Here is a 23,012-nt window from a genome sequence, read left to right on the forward strand (position 1 = left end):
GTTCTAAGCAGCTACAGTAGTAAATATAGAGTCTCCAAAGCAGGCGGAGATGGGCAAGCTGATAGAGGTAGATGTATTTCTGTGAAAATGAGGGCCTGTCCGATCTGAGCTTAACAAGGGAGGGTAGAATGATAGTTAGAAAAGAGGTTGGAGGAGCAAAGCTTTGGAGGCTGAGAAGAGGCCATTAGTTTATTCTGAGTGTAGTGGATAGTCATGGGAAGGTCATGGTTAGGATTGGCTGGAGAGTAAGAGGAGGAGTCAGGAGATCTGGGGAAAGGGGTTGGGGGCTTTTTGGTAATGCAGTAAAGTGTCAAAGGGTGGCTTGGATGAAGGTGGTAGCAGCAGAGGAGATGAGAAATGGTTCCATTCTGGATAGATTCTACTTGAAACGCTAGGATAGCACGGACGCTGAGATTGGGGAAATCAACAACAGTGGCCCTTGGGGCAGAGAGATAGCTCTGTGGTTAAGAGCACATACTGTTTCTTCACAGAACCCAAGTTCGGTTGTTAGTACTCACATCCAGACAGCTCACAACTATCTGTTGTGCTCCAGAGGGAACAGATGTTCTCTTTTAGGCTCCATGGGCACTAACACACACACACACACACACACACACACAGGACCTCCCACTTTAGATACTCAGGTGAGTCTATAATTCCAGGGAGGAATTTAAGTGTCACTCGTGCACAGTTTAGTATTCAAAGCCATGGAGCAAGTGGCATGTACCAAAGAAAAGGAAAATGGGAGGACCCAGGAAAAGCTTAGGAAGGTGGGGCCAGCAAAGGAGATGAAGAAGCAGCCCAAAGGGGGAGAAACAGAAAGTGTACAAGCCACAGGAATGGGGAGCAGGCAGTTGTATCCTGTGCTGTGCATACTCCCCAAACCCGTTACCTAAGGGCGCTTTGCTCTCCAGCCTGGACTTGGAAAAGAGCTAAACCTCCAGGAAGTTCGGTAACTAAGCTCTGCAAACAGATAGCTGCATATTAAGTACCATGTTCCTCTCCCAAATGAGAGTCCCACTGTGGGGCCAGCGTAAGGCATAAACTTAAATCTGAAAAATGTGCCTTCTATGCCAGTACTGTGGAGGCCAAGGCAGGAGGATGGGCTACCTGGGCTACAAGTCAAATCCAAGGCCAACCTGGGCAAATTAATCAAGAAAAGAGGAGGGGGTAGCAGGAGAGCACAGCGTAGCATGTGTGAGGCCCCAGGTTAAATCTCTAGTACTTCAAATAAACCAATCCTAAACCCAGCTGGCCATAGTGGCTCACGCCTTTGATCCCAGCACTTGGGAAGCAGAGGCAGGTGGATTTAAATAGTGAGTTCTAGGATAGCTAGGGCTACACAGAGAAGCCCTGTGTTAGAAAACACAAATCAAGAAAGATAAAAAAACCCAATAAACAAGACAAACAATACAACCTAAAACTAAGTGTGTCTTCCAGAAAGCGGTCCAACTTCAGGCTCAGTTTTCTTTTTTTCTTTTTGTTTTTTTTTTTTTTTTTTTGGTTTTTTTTGGTCTTTTCGAGACAGGGTTTCTCTGTATAGCCCTGGCTGTCCTGGAGCTCACTCTGTAGACCAGGCTGGCCTTGAACTCAGAAATCCACCTGCCTCTGCCTCCCAGGTGTTGGTATTAAAGGCGTGCCCCAGCAATGTCAGGCTCAGTTTTCTTTTCTTTCTTTTTTTTTTCCGAGACAGGGTTTCTCTGTGTAGCCCTGGCTGTCCTGGAACTCTCTCTGTAGACCAGGCTGGCCTCGAACTCAGAAATCCGCCTGCCTCTGCCTCCCAGAGTGCTGGGATTACAGGCGTGCGCCACCACTGCCCAGCCAGGCCCAGTTTTCTTAGAAGTTTAGGAGGAATGATAATGTTATCTACTTCATAGAATTGTTTTGAGGCTAAATGAGATAATCCAGTGAAAACTTTTAGCAGAGTACCTGGCACGTGGCAAAGACTCAATAAACATTAGCTATTTTTGATGACTAAATGTTCCGGGGAATGTCATCCATACTGAGTTAGCCACCAGGTTGAGTCGATTAACTTCAGTTTCCTGTTTTGTACTAGCCTCAACTGTATCTGAGTCTCTAGAATAGATCTCAGCATTCCCTGTGTTAACGAAGGGGAACACCCCCACCCACAAGAATAAACTTTGTAGGATGGTTTCCTACCTCAGTCTTTGACCAAGGACCTCTGAATGAGAGCTGGCTAAGATCTGTCCACTGAGCTACCCAGCTCAAGATCCTATGCTGAGCTCCCTATATTTTATGACTCAAAGGAACATCCTTAAGCTGAGCCCCACTGAATCATCTTTCTGGTTCTGCTGATTGACTCACCTACTCATTTTGCCCCCAGACTAAGCTCCAGAGCTTGGACTTAGTTCCCAAACTGCCTTCTTGGGACTGCTGCCTGCAGCTACCTATGTACACTTAGCCCAAGACTGAACTCTAGACTGAGACCCAGACTGCCAAGCCCAGCCTAGGACCCACTAATGCTTCTAACTTTAGCATAACATCCCCACAACAAACCTTAAACAGAGCCTGGGATTCCCAGAAAGGTCAGTCTGTTTCCTGCATCACTAGACAGGCCCTGACAGCAAACACAGCTTCTAGTATGAGCCCAACCATGTATGCAGGCCTAAGTTTATGTACCCCTAACTTGACAATTTTCTTATCCCTTTGGGCTCTTCTGGGGTGCGAAAGATGCTGCATCTATAGGAGAAAAAGCAATGCCATGTTCCAGGTAGATAGCCACCTGAGTTTTTGGCTGTTTGTTTGTTTGTTTGGATTTGGTTTTTTTTTCAAGACAGGGTTTCTCTGTGTAGCCCTGGCTGTCCTGAAACTCACCCTGTAGACCAGGCTGGCCTCGAACTCAGAAATCCGCCTGCCTCTGCCTCCCAGAGTGCTGGGATTACAGGCGTGCACCACCACCGCCTGGCTTTTTTTGGTTTTTCAAGACAGGGTTTCTCTCTGTATCAATGGCTATCATAAACTAGCTCTGTAGAGCTGGCTGGTCTCGAACTCATAGAGATCTGCTTGTCTCTGCCTCCTGAGTGCTGGGATTAAAGACATGTGCCGCCACCACTCGGCAAGTCTTAGCTTTTAACTCTGATCAACTTGTCTTCTGAGGTTCTGTTTATTAGAGGAGCTAATTTATACTAAGCATCTGTTTGGCATGCCTGAGGAAGGTAGCAGGAACTGAGCCCCTTCCTCGGAGGCTTCTTGTGTCCTGAGGGATTCAGATGCAGTGAGTGATGAGCGTGCAGTGAGGCAGAAGGAGCAACGACAGTGTCCTAACTCATCCTTGGAGCTTAGGGAAGGCTAGATGTGGTAAACCGAATCCAGAAGCCTGGGTGGCAGTTGGCCAGATGAAGCAAGACAGGGCATGTTTAGGGAGGTGCATATGGAGGAAGCCACAGCGGTCAGTGGACTCCAGTCACCAAGGGCTTTGAATGCTAGACAAAAGAGCTGGCTCTTTGCTGTGCTGCCAGAGTGAAACATTGACAGATTTAAGCAGAGGGAAACAGTAAGCTGTGTGCAAGAAAGCTCCTTCTGGCTGCCAGGGTTGGAGGGGAGTTGGAGAAAGGCCCAGCACCTGAAAGGCATATGGAGACCTGAGCTGCAGCAGTGGCCACGGATCCTCTTTAGGACTGGAATGTGTGCTTGTCTAAGGGAATGGGGCTTGCTTTGCCATTCATGTGGACATGTGATTCTCCAGTACAGGCATATAAGTTCTGAGGAGGGAATCCACTGTGCTGAGTGGGAACCATGAAGCTGCAGCCAGACTGGAGGCAGAGGCAGGGATGGGTTAACATGTGGAGGTTTATGGAGACTGGTTTCATTTTTTTTTCCATTATGACACCTGGTCACCATGGGAAGAGTGGGAATGACAGAAAAAAAAAAGACAGAAACCACCTGTGGCCTGAGCCTCGTAATAAATATTTAAGCATACGTTTTTTTTAGATGTGTATCTTAGCAAGAATTAGATCATTGTATATAATCAAATTTGTATCCTTTTCCTAATGACACTCTGAACATTTCCCATATTATCAAAAACCTTACATAAGTATCATTGTTTTTTTTTGAGACAGGGTTTCTCTAAGTATCATTGTTAAAGACTGATATTATATATATATTTCTATTTATGAGTGTGCTGTAAATTCTGTAGCTGAGCTCCTGTGGTTGAACATTTTTGTTTTAGGTTGACAGAGTTATATAAAAAAAACCATTGCAATGAAAGTGTATTTGTGAGTAGAACATGTGCCGATAGTCAGAACTAGGAAGACAAACAGTACAGTCTCCCCCTTCTTCCCTCACCACTGTACTCGAATTGAACAAAGGGCCTCTGACACACAAGACAAATGCTCTACCACCAAGCCACATCTCCCCAATCCTTTTTTTTTTGCTACTGCAGCTATCTTTATCTTATCTTGCCTTATCTTTATCATCATCTTCATTTTCTTGTGTGTGTGTGTGTGTACTTTTGAGATCGGGTCCTATGTATCATAGGCTGACCTCAAATTATCTGTGTACCTAAGAATGGCCTTGAATTTCTGACTCTACCATCTCTACCTGCTGAGTGTTGGGATTATAGGCATGCATCAGCACAACAGTTTATTTATGTGGTGATACGGCTGGATCTCAGGGCCTTACACACGCTAGCCGGACACTCCACCAACTGAGCATTCCTACTCCTCTTTATTTTTAATCTTTTGTTGTTGCTGCTGCTGTGTTTTTTTTTTTTTTTTTTTTGGTTTGAGCCCAGAATTTTGAGATCACCAGGGGGAATATAGAAAGATTCTGTCTCTAGAACAAAACAAAACAAAATAACAAAATAAACCCAAGAACTACCCATAGTCCCATTAGCTAGAAACAACTGTTCAAACATGACCATGATTCCTGCCAGTTAATGGTCAATCATTTTACCAAGCTTACATTTTATTGGCTATCCCATAATTCTGCTACTGTGTTGTTAATCTGGGCAGTTTCCGATCTGAAACGATGTGGTCATGAACACCTTTTGAGGCTGGCATTTGCTGGGAGGTGGAGAGTGTAGGCCAGGAGAGATATTCACAGAGTAGAGAGGTCCTGCAGAGCTTCCTCTCTGTTCGACTCCCATCTGATCTTACTTCTCTGTGCTGTAGAGTCTTTGGAGCTGATAGCCACAGCAGCAGAACACTCTAATGCTGCCATCCGTAAAATGGTAAGTGGTCCTTCTAGCCCTGTCCTTCCTTGGCCATCCCTCTGTGGTAGCTCTGTCCTAGGACTGGTGGCGGGGAGGGACTTGTGACTTGAGGACATTCAAGGGGAGGTGTTGCCCACCCGAAGCTTTACCTTTGACTCCCTGCCAGGAACGAATGCACAAGCTCCTGAAGGTCTATGAGCTGCTCGGGGGTGAGGAGGACATTGTCAGTCCCACCAAAGAGCTCATAAAAGAAGGTCATATCCTTAAGCTATCAGCGAAGAATGGGACCACTCAAGATCGATACCTCATATTAGTAAGTGCCAGGTGTGGGCTTTTGGGTGGGCTTTTGGGTGGGCATGCCCTCAGTACATAGATAACCTGGTAGTCATTCAGGAATAGACTAGCTAGCTGTCCCTTCCTCCAGACATTCATTGTATTTTCACTATGAGAACTGGAAGTATGTTTTGCATTTGTACATTATGTAACTACAATTTAGATTTGAGTTTGCCAAGGTTACCAACTAGGAAGTGACTCCCATGACATTTTCTTGCTCTTTCCTCGTCATTGCTGAATCCAATTTGAAATAGCTGTGTGTGTGTGTGTGTGTGTGTGTGTGTGTGTGTGTGTGTGTGTGTGAGAGAGAGAGAGAGAGAGAGAGAGAGAGAGAGAGAGAGATTGATTCTCTGTATAGTGGCTGTCCTGGAACTCACTCTGTAGACCAGGCTGGCCTTGAACTCAGAGATCTGCCTGCCTCTGCCTCCCGAGTGCTGGCATTAAAGCCTTGTGCCACCACTGCCTGACAATTTGGTATATCTTTCCTCCATTTATTGCCTTGCATCCTTAGCAGTAGTATGAGGGGTAGGAGACTCACCATCTACACTAAGTCCCTGGACATGACATCTCAAATGTTCTCCTTCCTAGTTCAACGACCGCCTCCTTTACTGCGTGCCCAGGCTGCGGCTCCTTGGCCAGAAGTTTAGCGTGCGGGCACGCATTGATGTAGATGGCATGGAGGTAAGCACAACGAGGATCGGAATCTGGAGTGGAGCATTGGTTTTGGGAGGAAAGTGCCTACTTTGCCCTCAGGCTGTGTGCTCATGTGTGCAGGGCCCCGTGGAGCTCTGTAGGCCTCACCATGATCCTTCTCTCCTCTTTTCAGTTAAAGGAGAGCTCCAACCTCAACATGCCCCGGACCTTTCTGGTGTCAGGAAAGCAGCGCTCTCTCGAACTCCAGGCCAGGTACCTGTCCTTGCCTAGGCCTTCCCTCCAACTCACTCTTTACTTCAGATAAGCTGAGGCATTCCAGGCCCGAGAAAGAGTGAACACCTTTCCCCAAAAGATATGGCCTTGCTCCTCAGCTGTGTGTGTATAGATGATTCTGAAGATGACACGTGTATATATATATATGGTGTGGGAAAAGGTGGTATGTCGATCAGATAAGCATTTTGGAGAATGAACAAACTCCAGAATGCAGGGAAGAAGAGTGGGTTCCTTAACACTATCATGAATAATATCCTAGATGGCTAGCACCACACATGGCTACCGTCAGTCCATTTTAAAGCTGAAGAATTGAGGCCCCTTTCCTAGATCCAGCTAGCAGGAATAGAGCTGAAATTGGAGCTCAGGCCTCGTCAGCTTGGCATATGAGTTCCTAACCACTGTCCATACTACTTTCTGAGACTCTGGGTGAAAGTGTCTAGCAAGGTCCTAATCAGGGCCACAATGTGAGTGCACACCACTCCATGGTCTTTTCTGATAGGACACTTGGAAGTGAAAGGTAACCGATGATTGCATGGAGGTAGAAGAGACAAGAGTTAAGCAACCTTAGGCTGGGCAGGAATTAAAGCGCATGCCTTTAATTCCGGCACTTGGGAGGCAGGAGCAGGAAGATCTCTCTGAGTTTAAACCCAGCCTGGTCTACAGAGCGACTTCCAGGATAACTAAAGCTACATAGAGAAACCCTGCCTCAAAAACCAAAACTAAACAAAACAATAAAACCAAGCCTACTGGCTGGGCCTTGAAGTTCTGAGAGACCAAGAAAACCTCCCTAAGGCCTGCACTGGCACCAGAAGCAGGAAGGAACAATAGGGACAGCAAGACAGAAAACAGAGCCATCTACGGAAGCGACAAACCACAAAGCCATGGTATCCGCCTAGAGTTAGGGGTATCAGAAGAGTGCTGGGTGCAGAGGGGCCCTCCAAGCAGTGTTTGATTTCTTCCTACTCTCAATAGGATGGCACGGAGAAATGACTTTGTAATCATATTTATTGTCTGTAATTAGCTCAGGTTTGAACTCAAAATAACCCTCTTGGCTTAGTCTCCCTAGTGTTCACTTTTTTAAAGGCTTATTTTGATTATTTTAAAATTATGTGCATGTATGTATCTGTGATGGAGTATGTGCATATGAGTACACGTGACTTTGTAGTCTGTAAAAAGGCACAGGTCCATTGGAGCTAAAATTATAGGCAGTTGTCAACTGCAGGACATGGATTGTGAGAACTGAACTTGGGTCCTCTACATGAGCCAGCTCCAGCCAATTACATTTTATTTTCTTGAGGCAGGTTCTTACAATGAAGCCCTGGCAGGCCTAGGACTTGATTATGTAGACCAGGCTAGCCTCAAACTCACAGAGATCCACTTGCCTGTGCCTCAAGAGTACTGGGATTAAAGGTGTGTACCACCACACCTGATTCCACTAGTTACTTTTTAAATTGATTATTTACTAAAAATTTGAAATGTTTGGGTGTCTTGCTTGCATGTATGTCTGGCAATATGTACATACAAGGCACCTAAGGATGCCAGAAGATGGTGTCAGATGCCCTGGAACTAGAGTTGGATATGGTTGTGAACTGGGTGCAGGGAATTGAATCAGGATCCTCTAGAAGAATAACAAGTGCTCTTAACTGCTGAGCTAGCTCTCTAGCCTCTTAAAAAATTTAATGAAAAAATCTCTGTTGTGGTGGTTTCTGCCTGTAATCCCACCATTTGAGAGGCTGGGGGTGGAGAGGTTGCCGGAAAATTCAAGGCAAGACTGATATAGAACGTGAGACCTTGTCTAAACAAGGTCTATTTTAAATGTACAAAAAAAAAATACGTACCCATAATCTTAAATATAACTTAGCTGGTTCTTATCTTGGCAAATTGTGGAATGAGCTGAGAACTTTAAAAACTACTGATGCCTGGCTCCATTCCCAAAGATTCCAATTTAATTGGCCTGCAAGTTTTCTCAACAAAGCTCCTCAGGTGATTTGATGTTCACCAGGACTTAAGAGCCAGTGACCACGGATAGAAGCAGAGACCTTTCCTACCATCCATAATGACCTGGGTCCCATCGCCAGAACTTTTCTTCCACACACAAGAGAGCTTTTGACAGTTTTTGGTTTAGTTTGTGACATTTTCCCCCAGACCATCCTTGGAACTCCTGAGTTCAAATGGTCCTCCTGACTTACTCTTCTGAGTAAGTAGGACTAACAAACAATGAACTTCATCCTTTTGAATGGCCACAAATTCCACCATAATTCTTAAAAATCAAGAGCAACACTTGCTTACTGCCCAGAAATTATAAGTTGAAAAATATAAACAAATCATTTTTTATGATTATAATCAGAACAAACCCCATCTCAGTACTAGGCTTATAGATATTTGCTACAGTTTCTAGCTTTCACATGAATATTAGGGTCTGAGCTCAACTGTGCCGTTTCCTATTACCTGCCGCCACATTTTACTATGAACCTTTTCCAAAGTACTGGAAACTAGAAAGAATTACAGTGAGCACTGATGAACCACCATTTAGAGTCTACAAGGGTTAACAGGTTGGTTTATTTAGTTTATCATATATCTATACTTTTAGCCACCCACCAATCCAATGGCTTTATGCTTTTTATTGGTATATGTCCATTGTTCATAATGATAGGTTGTTCATTTGTTTTTGTTTTTCAAGACAGGGTTTCTCTGTGTAGCCCTGGCTAGCCTGGAACTCACTTTGTAGACCAGGCTGGCCTCGAACTCCACCTGCCTCTGCCTCCCAAGTCCTGGGATTAAAAGCATGTGCCACCACTCCTGGCAAGACATTTTTCATAGAAGTATGTATATCCTGTACTTTGATCATACTTTCTATCCAGACCCCCTCTTTGCTTCTTCCCCCTAACAGTCTTGCTTCTACTTCGATGTCATATATAAGAATGATTTTGTGTATATATGTAAAATCTAGACTCCACAAATGAGACCAAACACATGATACATGTTTTTCTGCATCTGGCTAATATTTCACTTAATGATCTGTAGTTGTATCCATTTTCTGGCAAACAACATTTTATTCTTTATGAATTCATGTGCTTAATATACACATACACACATTTACACTCATGCATATTTTATAATTATCAATTGACAACCCAAGGCTGATTACATAATGGCTATTGTGACTAGTATTGCAATAAATATAGATGGGCATGTAATTTCTGTGGTATGCTGACTAATCTTTCATACACACCACACACACACACACACACCCTAGGAGCTGGTCAATATTTGAATTATCTTCTTGTCTAATTTCAGTGTATATCACAGAACCATAATTAAGTAACATGGTGCTGGCACAGAAACAGACATGTACATTGATGGGATATATAGGACCTAGAAAAAAACAGACTTGCAAGCCAGGCAATGGGGGCGCATGCCTTTAATCCCAGCACTTGGGAGGCAGAGGCAGGTGGATCTCTGAGTTCAAGGCCAGTCTGGTCTACAGAGTGAGTTCTAAGACAGCCAGGGCTACACAGAGAAACCCTGTCTCAAAAAAAAAAAAAAAAAAAAAAACCAAAAAAAGGAGAAAAACCACTTGCAGCCATAGCCAACTAATTAGTTTAGTTTTTGGGGTTTTGAGACAGAGTCTTATATAGCACTGGGCAGCCTTGAACTTCTGACCCTGTCTCTACTTCTTCAGTGGCAGATTTACAGATATGTCACCATGCTTTATATAGCCATTTGGTTTTTTGACAAAGAGGTTAATATCATACATTGTAGGAAAGTCAGCTTCTTCAGCAGATGGTGCTGAGAAAACTGAATATCCAATGACTTTATGTGTGTGAGTGTGTATCTGTGTATGGGTTTGCACATGCAAGTGCAGTTTCCATAGAAATCAGAGGCACTGGATCACCTTGGAATTGGAGGTGTGGGTGGTATGAGGTACACAGTGCAGACGTTAGGAACTGAACTCGGCAAGACTGGATGCCCTTTACCCTTGAGCCCTTTTGATGTTGTTTAAATACATTTCAAAATAAGGAAAGCCTTACGGTACATAGCTCTCCTCTAGAGTGCGGCATTGGTAGAAACTCATTACCTAGAGTGTAGTACTTGTTTCAGTGGCACTGCCATACCCTTTTCTTGGCAGATTCTGCATAGTGAAATGCATAGGTCTTTAGTATACCACAGATGAGGTTTGACAAGCATTTGATTACAATGAACAGTAATTAGTGCATGCATGTGCATGTATATTGCAAGTGCATGCTAGGTAAGCACAGAGCCACTAACTTGCATCCCCACATCCCTAAATAGTGACTCAGTGTCATAACTTGTTTCACATCCTTACTTTTTCACACAGTGGTTCTAATGATGCAGTCAGATCTCATATTAGAAAAATCATTTGAAGTTTAGAATGTAGAAGGAAAATGAGAGTCCAGATGGGAGATAGCAAAGTAAGGGGTCCTATTCCTAGGGGTGGTTGGCAAGTTTGTACCAGGGCCGAGGACTTGGAGAACACAAGGGTTCTAGAGGGGCTGGAGAGATGGCTCAGCAGTTAATAGGACTGACTGTCTTCCAGAGGCCCTGAGTTCAAATCCCAGCAACCACATGGTAGCTCACAACCATCTGTAATGAAATCTGATGCCCTCTTCTGGTATGTTGAAGACAGCCACAGTGTATCTACATATAATAAATAAATAAATCTTTTTAAAAGGGGGTTCTAGAAGGGTTCTCTAGAAGAAGCAGAGAAGAATAAAAGGAAGTTAGAGCATGAATTATAGCAGACATCATGGTGGGCATGTTACATAATCGTCTTGGTGATGCTCAGAATACACTTAAGCACCATTTTCATGAAATAAAAAAATACTGCCTTTTTTTGCAAAGTTGGCATGTTAGCAATTGGATATAGTTTCATGTATGTTCCATACTCTTACACATACTTTACCTTTACTACCACTAGGAGGCCTAGTACTTCTCTTTGGAAACCTTTCTTAAAAGCCCCTCTCAAACATAGGCTGAGGCAGGTCCCCTTCTCTGGACTTCTCAGTCTTCATTTCCTCTAGAGTCAACAGTGATTGTATTGTCCCTATCAGTATTCTATAGTGTACCATGAGCTCCTTGATCTGGAAGATATTGTTGAATAAACTCAGGTTATGTGACTTGTTCAAGGTTACATAAAGTGAAGAAGTCTAGTGGCGCCTATGTCCTGTAACTTTTTTTTTCTTTCTTTTTTTTAATTTTTTGGATTTGGTTTTTTCTGAGACAGGGTTTCTCTGTGTAGCCCTGGCTGTCCTGGAACTCACTCTGTAGACCAGGCTGGCCTCAAACTCAGAAATCCGCCTGCCTCTGCCTCCCAGAATACTGGGATTACAGGTGTGCGCCACCACCGCCCAGCTCCAGTAACTCTTAAAATACCATTCAGATTGCTTTTTATTGACCTGCCTAACTGAACACCTTTCTCTTTTTTTTTCCTTTTTTCCCCTGCAAGGACTGAGGAGGAGAAGAAAGACTGGGTCCAGGTAACACCCAAGGCTTTGTGGCAGGGATCTGGAAGGGTATTAACAGGTCTCTTAGGGGGTGATAATAGTTAAAAATAAACAGAACAGGCCTGGACACCAGCCTTCCGAAGATGCTGTTATCACCCTCTTACAGATAAGCAAACTGGAGTCCTGAGGTCAGATAGAAACATTCTTTTAGGAAGTCAGCTCCTCTAAATGAAGCGTTGTAAAAGCTTACACGAAGCCAGCAGCCAGGAAGGCCTGAGGTTTTTGAGCCACCACCCCCTTCCCACATTTGATAATTACCAGTCACAGACCTGGACTTAGAGAGGGATTTTCTCAGTCATGTGTGGCGGGGACAGAACTGGGCCTAGAACTCCAGGCTAAGGCATAGGAAGGTGTGGCGAGGGCGGAAATAGGTTGTCTGGGAGTGATCTGACCTCTCATTTTTCACACCTCTTCACCAGGCCATCAATTCCACCCTCCTGAAGCATGAACAGACCCTGGAGACTTTCAAACTGTTGAACTCAACAAACAGGGATGATGAAGATACTCCCCCTAACTCTCCAGTAAGAGTCCTGCTCTTCCTTAGTACTGGTATTCCCTTGAAGCTCCATGTTTCCACCTTTGTCCTGAGATGATCTTTTCCTTTTCCCAGAAAATAGGGACTAGAGAGGCAGTGCATACAGGCCCTCAGAAGCCGGCTTCTGATAGTAGGGCTAGCAGATTGCACCCCAGAAAGTGAAGTGACTTACCTCCAGTAATAGTATGGTAGGGGCAGAGCCAGACCAGTATGTGTGCTCCCCAACCCCATGATTTAAGCCTCAAAACAGAAGCAAGGTGGGCTGGCTGGCTGGTTGGACTGGGCTGAGGGGCTGTCTCTGACCTGGGCCCTAACCCTCCCCCTAGAACGTGGACCTTGGGAAGAGGGCACCTACGCCTATCCGGGAAAAGGAAGTCACCATGTGCATGCGCTGCCAGGAGCCCTTCAATTCCATCACCAAACGCAGGCACCACTGCAAGGCCTGTGGGCATGTGAGTGTTGGGAGGCAGGGGCAGAGCTAAGGTGGGGACAGGCTGACAGCCCAAAGGCCCACTGGTGGGTACCCTCCAAGGAGGAGGAGGAGGCTGCAAGTTGGCTGTGGTAGTTAATACACCGAAGAGAAGCCAAAGGCAATCAAGCTGTTCCTGCCCACTTGCTGCCTCAGGTGGTTTGTGGAAAATGCTCTGAGTTCCGAGCCCGCCTCATGTATGACAACAATCGTTCCAACCGTGTGTGCACTGATTGCTATGTGGCCTTGCATGGAGCACCTGGGAGCAGTCCAGCCTGTAGCCAGCATACACCCCAGCGCAGGAGGTCCATCCTAGAGGTAAGAACTGGGCTCCTAACCGTAAGCCCCCAAGTGTGCCCTGGTTACTGCCCCAGGGTAAGCACTCACTAATCAGGTAATCCAGACTAGACAAGGAAAATGAGTGTAAGGGTTAAAAGGATAATTTTTATTAAAGAACTTTACACATTTAACTCTTACAGTAACTGATCAACCCATACCCTTATCCTTAGTTTACATATAAAGAAACTAAAGCCCAGAGAGGATATTTGGCTAAATTGCACAACCAGAAAAATACCTCTAGGTATCATTTTATCTGAGACAAAATCTCACTGCATAGCCTAGGCTGGCCTATGGTTTTGTTTTTTAATGAACCAAGTGCATTTTTCAAATTATGAAATAGGATAAGACAACATAAAATAAGACATATTTCTTTACCCAGAAGTTGCCACTGTTAATACTGATTCTATCTTTTTAGGACCGTGAATATACACATATTTGGGGTGATTGTATTTTAAATAAAACCAAGGTATCCCAAATGTAAGGGAGCTTACTCTGTACCAGAACTATTTTAAAGCCTTGTTTATGCTAATTTCAATCTCATAAACACCTCTGTGCTCTTCTCACAAGTCCCGCATTTTCATCTATTGTTAGGATTCTGAGACAGATGGTGTTAGCCACCCACTCATCCCATTAATCACGTTAGAAGGACTTTCTCAGAGCAGGAAATGAATATATAATGAAAGATGGAAAGGGTTAGCCGTGAATGTCCCTTAGCCTGAAGAGTGGCCAGCATTTCACTGTCCTGAGATCTGCACGCCCCTTATACTAGTTAAGAGTCAGCAGCCAAGCTCGCTTTGTTTATGTCAGTGACGAGGGCTAAATCATTTCAGCTATGATCTGCACAGCTTGGCCACCTTTGTCATGAGACAGTCCATACACTACGGGGCTGTTTAAGCCAAGAGCAGAGCTTTCCATCAACACTGATGTACCCTGTCCTGTGTCTCTGATCACAGAAACAGGCCTCAGTGGCTGCTGAGAACAGTGTCATCTGCAGCTTCCTGCATTACATGGAGAAGGGTGGAAAAGGATGGCACAAGGCGTGGTTTGTGGTTCCTGAGAATGAACCCTTGGTGCTGTACATCTATGGAGCCCCTCAGGTGCGCACCCCTTCATGGTTTCCCAGCCTTCCAACAAAGCTGGGCTGCCCCTCTCCTTGTCCCTTTGTCCTGGGACAGGGTGAGCCTAGCAAAGGGGGAAAGTAAAACCTCCATCCTTATGTGACAGAGTAGGTAGAAGAGATTGGAGGCCAAAGTATGGGGAAACTGAGGGTGAGGTGGGAATTCTGGCTTTCTGGAGAAAACAGGAGTAGAGACAGGCACCTCTAGGTCTAACACTAAGTACAACAGAATAGGCATATAGAAGAACTAGCCAAAAGGCTGAGTCTATAATAGTAAAGACATGCAGGTGAGTTGGGCATGTAAACCACCCTGCCTTCTAGTCCCAGTTCAGACATCTTCCTGGTCATTACAGTGAAGGCAGTGTTCTTCAGCAGAGAGAAACAGCCCAACAGAGTAAAGGGGTTTGACTGGGCAGAGGATCCTGCCTAGCCCCTAGATGACACTAGCTCTCTGTTCCTCCTCTCCAGGATGTGAAAGCCCAGCGCAGCCTGCCTCTCATTGGCTTTGAGGTGGGGCCTCCTGAGGCAGGGGAGCGGCCAGACAGGAGGCATGTCTTCAAGATCACACAAAGCCACCTAAGCTGGTACTTCAGCCCAGAGACGGAAGAACTCCAGCGGCGCTGGATGGCTGTGCTCGGCAGGGCGGGCCGTGGGGACACATTCTGCCCAGGGCCCACACTGTCCGAGGACAAGGAGATGGAGGAGACACCGGTGGCAACCTCAGGAGCCACTGCTGAACCTCCTGAAGCCTCCCAGACCCGAGACAAGACCTAAAGGGTTTGGGGGCGGAACTGGGAGTTCCTGCCCCACACTCCAGCTGCCCATGTTCAATTGGGGGCTCCAGCCCACTCCCAATGCAGTCAATACTTGAATTCCCATCAAGGGCACTTTCAATCCCAAATGCTGGGTCTTGGGTTTTTTAATTCATCTTTTCACAAAATGTGGGCTTTTTAAAGAAAAAAAAAACTATTCCTACATTGATGTTAATTTTTTTAAATCCCTGTCCCCAGGGAGGGCAGGAGCTAATTGCTAGACTCACTTGAATTAGTCAGTTTCCTCCCAGTACCCCACAGATCCTATTTCCACCCAGTTTCCCACAAAAGTACCAGAGGCAGGAGACCTGGATTCAAGTGCCAGCTCTGCTACTGACCCTGGGATCCCAACCCACCCTTTCCTCCTCAGTCAGTGTCTTCACATGTATGACTTTACATGGGGTGGTGACTAGACCCTTCTTGCCTTTCCCATGGCTTCTAGCTTCTACCTAGCCCCAAAGCAATCCAGTATTTTATCGTCCAGATCCATGGCAGGGCCACTGGGCAGGACGGGAATGGGGGAGGGGGGAGGACAATGGATACTGTTTTTTAAAGAAAAATACAGTTTATTTCAGGCGTACAGTAACTTTCAGAGCACTACTATGGTCCGTCCGTTTGTCCAAAATCCCAGGCTACTAAGGGAGATGGGAGGGTGCAGAAACTACTCTCTTGCCGAATTTTGAAGCTGAGCTCTCAGCTGATTCCAAGGTTAAATCATGGATTAAACAAGAAAGTGTTATGTTATTAAGGTCTTAAGCCTCATCCCTGGACTTAAAACAGCCCAACTTTCCCAAGTTTGCCACTTCTAGTCAAGTCCTTCAAACTCTAAAGGGTATTTAAGCGGGGAGCATTCCCAGGAGGATGCAAATTCTGGGCAGGGTGGGGGGTACTCTGTGGGAGGCTGGGGAATGTAGAAATGTTTACATCTCTTCTCTCTTCCAACTGTATGATTATCTCACGAATGCCAATGCAGTCAGCCTTCCACTGTGGAATTCTGGTCCTTTCTACAAATGTACCTGCTGACTTTCCACAAGCCCAGGCTACAACCACATCCACTATCACCCTTCTTTACATTCACTGCACCTAGGAGGCACTATACTGGGAAACCTGCTCTCATCTCTCATATGGTACCTTAAGATTCAAGGGGTTGGAATAGGTCCCTTCAACCCCACAACCAAGGACTCTAGGGAACAAAGAAGGGATATGGTTTCCAGGACAGAGGTGTACAGCCCTCCCAAAACAGCTCCTCTAAGTCTCTCATAACATCTAACAAATGAGGGCCCAAAACATGTACTGCCCTGCTCATTTCTTTCTCCGGACAATGGTCCAACCGTCTTCAACTATATCCTCTTCCTTAATAGTCTGGGAGTCTGGACCAGAGGGTTGAGGCTGGGGGCAGACTTCATCCGTTGTAGCCCCATCATTAGTAGCTGTCACCTGGAAGAAAAATATAAGATAAATCACTGAGTACATTACCCAGGCTCTGCTCCCAAGTTTTCCATGACTATGTGAGCTATCCTTGAAAATACCACCACCACCTACAACCACCATCACGACCCTGTGAATCTTGCCAGAAAATTAAAAGCATTTTGGGACACACCCTCCCAGTACAGGCACCTCTTTCACCTCCATTTCTTCCACGCTGTCCACATCATCTTCAGCCACATCAGTTTCTTTGGCTGTCTTAAGTGGGGTAGCTGTGACTTTACACTTTTTTTGGTTGATGTGAGAGGTCATCTCCTGAAGAGCAGCCCCATCACCCTTCTGGAAGTGGTGGAACATGGTCTGTAGCTGCTGGCTCACCTACCAAGGAAATATCCAACCAGCTTAGATTTTTTCAGACAATCTACCATAAAACCAGCCTGTTTAAAGCAGTGTGTGTGTGTGTGTGTGTGTGCGCGCGTGCGTGCGTGTGTGTGTGTGTGTGTGTGTGTGTGTGTTGGGGGTAGAATTCTCAGGGCTCTTTTTCTCCCTAAGAAGTTCATCCAAGCAGCTGGGCATAGTGGTGAACGCATATAAATGAGAGACCTGAGGCAGGAGAATTTTGAGTTTGAGGTCAGTCTGGCCTCATAGTAACACACTGTCAATAGAACAATAGATGGGAGTTCTGACACATCTTTAATCCCAGCACTCAGTAGGCAGAGGCAAGCAGATCTCAAGGTCTACATGGCAAGTTCTAGGACAGCCGAGGATACAGAGTAAGACCCTGTCTCAAAAAAGTAAAGCAACAACAAAGTTCACTGAAGCAACCACAATTCAGAGACTTGGGTGAGGGTGTGAAGCCTTGAATGAGGGCCTCATAGAAAAGAAGGTACTAGAATGAAGTGGTACACAGCTGTAATCCCAGTACTTGGGAGGCTGAAGCACGCTGACTGCTATGAATCTGAGGTTGGCTGAGCTACACAGTATATTTCAGGCTACCCATGCTAGAGAGTAAAACAGTCTCAAAAAAAAAGGGGGGGGAACTGAAGATGCAAAATGAGTGATGAGCTCACCAGGGTGAGCAGCGTTAATCAGAATAGGGATGGAATTTAATCCAACCCAGCTTGTGGGATGTGGGAAAAATACCTGGTTGAGAATGATTTAAAGAGAGAAATAAAGGTAATATTTGAAAATGCAGTAGGAAATGTTGTCTACGGCTCAAGAAAAGAATGATCACAGGAACTTTGTCCCTAACAGACAGTAGGGAAAAAGGCAGGGGGCTGGCAGCTGTTTCCATAAGCTCACCTGGGGCAGACTCCCATCTTCCACAACTGTATCAAACTCAGTGGTCATCAGCTCTCCAAGAAAATCTTCTATCTCTTCCAGCTCCAAGTCAGCTAAATAGGAAAGGACAGAACCCTTTAACCAAAGGCCAACTTCATCAGCCCTGGCCATTCTTCAATACCTGCCTGCTATATCTGGTTGGTAGGTAAAGGTCCAGTGGCCCCTTGTTCACTGAAACACCTTCTTTTACTTGTCTGTTCTAACCAACCTCAGCTTGAGGTGACCTTGAGCAAGCTGCCTCTCTCAAGAGCCTCCAATTTCTCATTTGTAAAGATAGGCTAATAAGAGCCTCCAGGAGGGTCTGTTGGGAGGACTCGTTTACAGAATGCTTGTCACAAGGGAGATGATATCCCTAATATTAATATGCATCACTTCACAGCTGACGTATTGAAATGTGGAGACCCTTCACAACTGTGGCTCCACTAATACAGGAGTCCAGAGATTCAAGGGCAATGGGTAAGAAGAAATGGACAGTGCTCTTTGGTGCTGGGGATCAACCCCAAGGTTAAACACATGCTGGGCAAACAACCACTGAGCTACACCATCAGCTGGATGCACTACTTCCAAAAATGAAACCATAACTTCAATGCTGCCTTCAGACTGTGGGGCTCGGTTATCTCATGGGCCTATGGTCTAAATTAAAGACTAGCTTCCTTTTCCTATATGCTTCTCCCAGACATAGCTCTTCCACACTTCTACTTTTACCTACTGTTCAAATCTTACAGCCTCAAAATTTGTCTTCTGCTTAGGCTAATTATGTGTCCAGATGTCAGACAGGTGCTTTAAGTCTCCATAGCCAAAGTCAGGTTTATTATCCTGCCTTCCACACCAGCATCTCACCCTCCAAGTTTCCTCTGTTCAATGAAAGGTTTCTAATTTTCCAAATCCTCTCTATGGACAAACACATTCTTTTTCCCTGACCACTGTCCTATGTTAGACCTTATTTTCTACATTAACTACTAACTACACGAACTACTTTCTGAGTTTTCTAGCTAGCAAACACTATCCTATTACTTACCTTACTTAGATCCTGCTAATACATTTTATCACCTATTATGAAGCTTGCCTTTAGGAAATATTTTGCTGAGTTTCAAGGGTTGTTTTGTTTTTATAACAGGTATATAGCCCAGGCTAGCATCAAACTCACTGCATAGTACAGGGTTAGCCTGGAATTCCTCCTGGTGATTGATATCCTCCTGCCTTCACCTCCCAGTGCTAAGATTACAGGAATGAATCAACATGCCTGGCTAATGTGGCTCTAGGGGTTGAACCCAGGGCCTCTTATTTTAGACAAGTACTCTACCAATTGCATTGCATTCCCAGCTCAATTTTGCTGAGTTTTATAAGGATCTCCATAAAAAGCTAATGGAAAACAGAGTCAGGACCAATGGCACACACCTGTAAACCTTGCACTCAGGAAAATGAGACATGAGGAACATAAATTCCATGGCAGCCTGGGGGCTATAGAAGGAGATACTGTCTCCACTTACTACTACTGCTGCTACTACTACTACTAGTAGTAATTGTAGAACAACTAAGAATAAAATAGCAGCTGGAGGAAAAGAGCTTCTGTAATTTCACTGGAGAAACTTTTTCTTCATTTGTTGTAAAATTCTTGAATTTTACAGACACTGGCATATCTCTATAAGCAGTCTGTTTCTGTACACACACACACACACACACACACACATACCCCATTCTCTACTACTCTTCCACCCCTTACTATAATGCACTTATTTCAACTCCTATGAGTGTGTGCTTTATCATCTCTACCTAGTTTCCCCCTTTCATTTCTTAAGCCTCACTAAGAAGGCTTCTTACTGGGGCTGGAGAGATGCCTCAGTGATTAAGAGACTGCTCTTCCAAAGGTCCTGAGTTCAGATCCCAGCAACCACATAGTGGCTCACAACCATCTGTAATGGGATCTGATGCCCTCTTCTGGTGTGTCTAAAGATAGCTACAGTGTATTCATATAAATCTTAAAAAAAAAAATCTTTTAAAAAAAAGGCAGCTGGGCGGTGGTGGCGCACGTCTGTAATTCCAGCACTCTGGAAGGCAGAGGCAGGTGGATTTCTGAGTTCGAGGCCAGCCTGGTCTACAGAGTGAGTTCCATGACAGCCAGGAGTATACAGAGAAACCCTGTCTCGAAAAAAACCAAATCCAAAAAACCAAAAAAAAAAAAAAAAAAAAAAAAAGGCTTCTTACTGGGCGGTGGTGACATATACAACCTTTAGTCCCAGCACTTGGGAAGCAGAGACAGGAAGATCTCTGAGTCTGAAACCAGCCTAGTCAACAGAGAAGAGTTCTAGAACAATCAGGGCTACACAGAGAAACCCTGTTTCAAAAAAACCAAAACCAAAACCAAAACCAAAACCAAAAAGGCTTCTCAGGCTCAGATAACTGAAGAATTCTGAGCTCCTCTTTATCATAATACATAGCACCCAGTATTTTAACTATTCATTTACTTAACTGAAATCACTCACTAGATTGTAAATGTTGAGCTGTGACTCTGCCTAATATAATCCTCAAAACTGGGATATTGTGGCCTGGAGAGATGGCTCAGTGGTTAAGAGCACTGATTGTTCTTCCAAAGGTCCTGAGTTCAATTCCCAGCAACAACACAGTGGCTCACAACCACCTGTAAAGGGATCTAATGTCCTCTTCTGATGTGTCTGGAAACAGCTACAGTGTATTCATATAAATAAATCGTTTTTAAAAACTAGGATATTAATGAAGAGTTTAAAAGAAAAACCACAGCATGCAATACTAAGTCTTCTTGTTCTTTTATATCCCAGAAAGACAAAATGGAGGTGTAGAACTTTGCTGTAGAAGCAACCATATGTGGTTACCTAACACAGGCACTTAGAATATGGCTAGTCAGAATTTAGACATGCTAAGACTTTTTAAATTCCAGATTGTGAAATTTAATACTAAAAGTGTGAAAAATGCTTAATTCTTATGACATACTAAAATATTTTGGTAGAGCATTTTTGTTCTATTTATTTCATGTGTATGTTGCTTTACTTGCATGGATGCCTGAGCACTATGTGTGTGTCTGGTGCCCAGAGAGGACAGAAGACGGTATCAGATCCACTGGAACTGGAGTCACAGAGCTAGCTGTGAGACACCGTGTAGGTACTGGGAACTGAACCCAGGTCCTCTGCAAGAGCAAATGCTCTTAACCACTGAGCTATCATTCCAGCCCTATGTTACATATTTGTTGATTACATGTGTTTATGTGCATGTGTGCAGATGAGGAACCTGTTGGATCCTCTGGAGCTGGAGTTACAGGTGGTTGTGAGCTGGGACCCCATTCAGGTCCTCTGGATGGGCAGGAGGCACTTTTAACAGCTGAACATCTCTAAAGCCCCTTCTTTTATCATAAGAACAATTTTTGGATATAGAATTTGAAACTCAGAGCAATTCCCCAGTCTCAGGTCTCCCTGGTACTAGAATTACAAACATGGCTCATATGAATTTGGATATGAATTTAATAACACTATATCGGATATGAATTTAATAACACTATAATAATTGCTTCTTTCATTCATTTATCCATTTGTGGTAGTGTGAGTAGTGTAGAGCCTCACATGTAATAAGCAAGTACTTCCATTGAGCTATATCTCCAAGTTTTTATATTTTTTTATTATGAGACAAGGTTGTGGTGATTCTGAACTTGAGGTCCTTTTGTCTCAAGAATAACTGAGATTACAGGCCTGCAGCACAGTGCCTAGCTGCCTTTTATTTTATCAGAGGTACTGCTTTTAGTTTTGGTGGCATGGGGACATGAGCAGACTAGAAAAGTGCTCTATCACTGGGCTACACTCCTCACCCAACAATTTTAAAATTATATTTACTGGTGTAGGGAGAGGCATAGGACACCTTAAGTGAGTCATTTCTCTCCATCCATGTGGTCCCAGCCATCAAATTCTGGTCATTACGCTTGTTGGCCTTTGCCCACGGAGCTGTCCCTCCACCCCCATCCAGCAATTTTAAGATACAAAATACGACTCGAATAGTTCTTTTCGTCGGATCTTTCCATAACCATTTTAGAAACTAGGAAAATGACTCTCTGGAAGGCAAAATGTGTTCTGCAGCATAATAGCATTATTGAGTGTCATTGTCTCCAAAGCACTTTAAAGACACGATTCTGACCCCAAAGTCATGATTCATTCATCAAATGCGGGCTCTCTAGGTTGAGGCTCCGCCACTGCGACAGACAGCAACACCTCACACTCACCATTGGCGATGAAGTAATCCTCCACTGCACCCCCCAGCCACTCGGCCTTCTCCTGGCTGTGCACGCCCCCGAAGCCATTCTCCACAGCGATCTGTGAACACAGGCCCAAGCCAACCATGACAGCATGGAAACCAGAATGGCGTGGCCTGCCCTGGCCTAGGAGTCTGCCGCTTACGCCGCCCAGCCGTGACTCTGGCGCCTCGCCTGGCCAACGTCTATTTTGTCCCAGCCCTAATCGTGACCCCCGCCATGACCTCACTTACCTGTAAAGCGGGCCAAGCCTCCAGCGCAGCGCGGACGCCAGCTCCGAAGAGCGCTCGCACATCTTCCGTGGCGCCCGCCATCATCCGTTTAGATCACGTGGCTCCCAGGAAGCCCAATCGCACGGTCGACTTCATCAGGCAAAAGGAGCCAAAAGCCGATTCTCAGAACATACTTTAGTTTTCTGACGATCTGCCCGCAAGACCAGAACAGTGGAAAATGCTGTTAGTGGTAGACGCTGCCACTTACCACAGCAAATCATAATAATTAAAGGAGAACCTGGAGCAGAGTACTTAAGAAGCATAGCTGAAATAAAGAGGAAGGGAGAAAAGAATGGGGGTGGGGGGCGCGAGAGAACCTACATTTGCGAGGCTCAGCAGGTAAAGGCAATTGCCTCCAAGCCTGAAGAACTGAGTTCAGTCCTTGAGCCCTACAGGATGAAACTAGAGAAGAGATTTCTGCAATTTCCTCTCACCTCCGTATGTGTCATGGCACATGCACTCGCACACACAATA

At 44.9% G+C, this 23,012-nt stretch overlaps 2 protein-coding genes across 3 annotated transcripts in view; one reads left to right on the plus strand and one right to left on the minus strand.

Annotated features, from left to right (window-relative positions):
- Fgd1 (FYVE, RhoGEF and PH domain containing 1) overlaps nt 1–15,974 on the plus strand; it is a 43,266-nt gene extending 27,292 nt beyond the window's left edge. Inside the window, exons 9-18 of the mRNA XM_052170715.1 lie at nt 5,133–5,191; nt 5,340–5,486; nt 6,095–6,187; nt 6,333–6,412; nt 11,901–11,931; nt 12,378–12,479; nt 12,820–12,945; nt 13,119–13,280; nt 14,255–14,398; nt 14,887–15,974. Of these exons, the coding sequence (XP_052026675.1) occupies nt 5,133–5,191; nt 5,340–5,486; nt 6,095–6,187; nt 6,333–6,412; nt 11,901–11,931; nt 12,378–12,479; nt 12,820–12,945; nt 13,119–13,280; nt 14,255–14,398; nt 14,887–15,192 (1,250 nt within the window). The 3' untranslated portion in view covers nt 15,193–15,974. The remainder of the gene's footprint in view (nt 1–5,132; nt 5,192–5,339; nt 5,487–6,094; nt 6,188–6,332; nt 6,413–11,900; nt 11,932–12,377; nt 12,480–12,819; nt 12,946–13,118; nt 13,281–14,254; nt 14,399–14,886) is intronic.
- On the minus strand, nt 15,774–22,601 carry Tsr2 (TSR2 ribosome maturation factor). Of its 2 annotated transcripts, none has more exons than XM_052170717.1 (5): nt 22,500–22,601; nt 22,237–22,327; nt 17,958–18,049; nt 16,857–17,033; nt 15,774–16,667 (listed from the first exon to the last, which is right to left on the minus strand). In XM_052170717.1, exons 1-5 carry the CDS (start codon nt 22,581–22,583, stop codon nt 16,533–16,535), a joined length of 579 nt encoding a protein of 192 aa, XP_052026677.1. In that variant the 5' UTR covers nt 22,584–22,601; the 3' UTR covers nt 15,774–16,532. The 2 variants fall into 2 exon arrangements, with proteins under 2 accessions (XP_052026677.1, XP_052026676.1); XM_052170716.1 differs by having other exon boundaries at nt 16,848–17,033.
- Nucleotides 22,602–23,012: the final 411 nt, after the last annotated feature.

This window comes from Apodemus sylvaticus, chromosome X, assembly GCF_947179515.1.
Source record: "Apodemus sylvaticus chromosome X, mApoSyl1.1, whole genome shotgun sequence".
NCBI lineage: Eukaryota > Metazoa > Chordata > Mammalia > Rodentia > Muridae > Apodemus > Apodemus sylvaticus.

Excerpts from the sequence above, each read along its gene's own strand:
- Tsr2 (XM_052170716.1), bottom strand. The coding sequence starts at position 22,583 with ATGATGGCGGGCGCCACGGAAGATGTGCGAGCGCTCTTCGGAGCTGGC. Across the intron at positions 22,328-22,499 it reads AGGCTTGGCCCGCTTTACAG|ATCGCTGTGGAGAATGGCTT; the intron begins GTAAGTGAGGTC and ends CTGTGTTCACAG. Across the intron at positions 17,034-17,957 it reads AAGATGGGAGTCTGCCCCAG|GTGAGCCAGCAGCTACAGAC; the intron begins GTGAGCTTATGG and ends TTTCCTTGGTAG.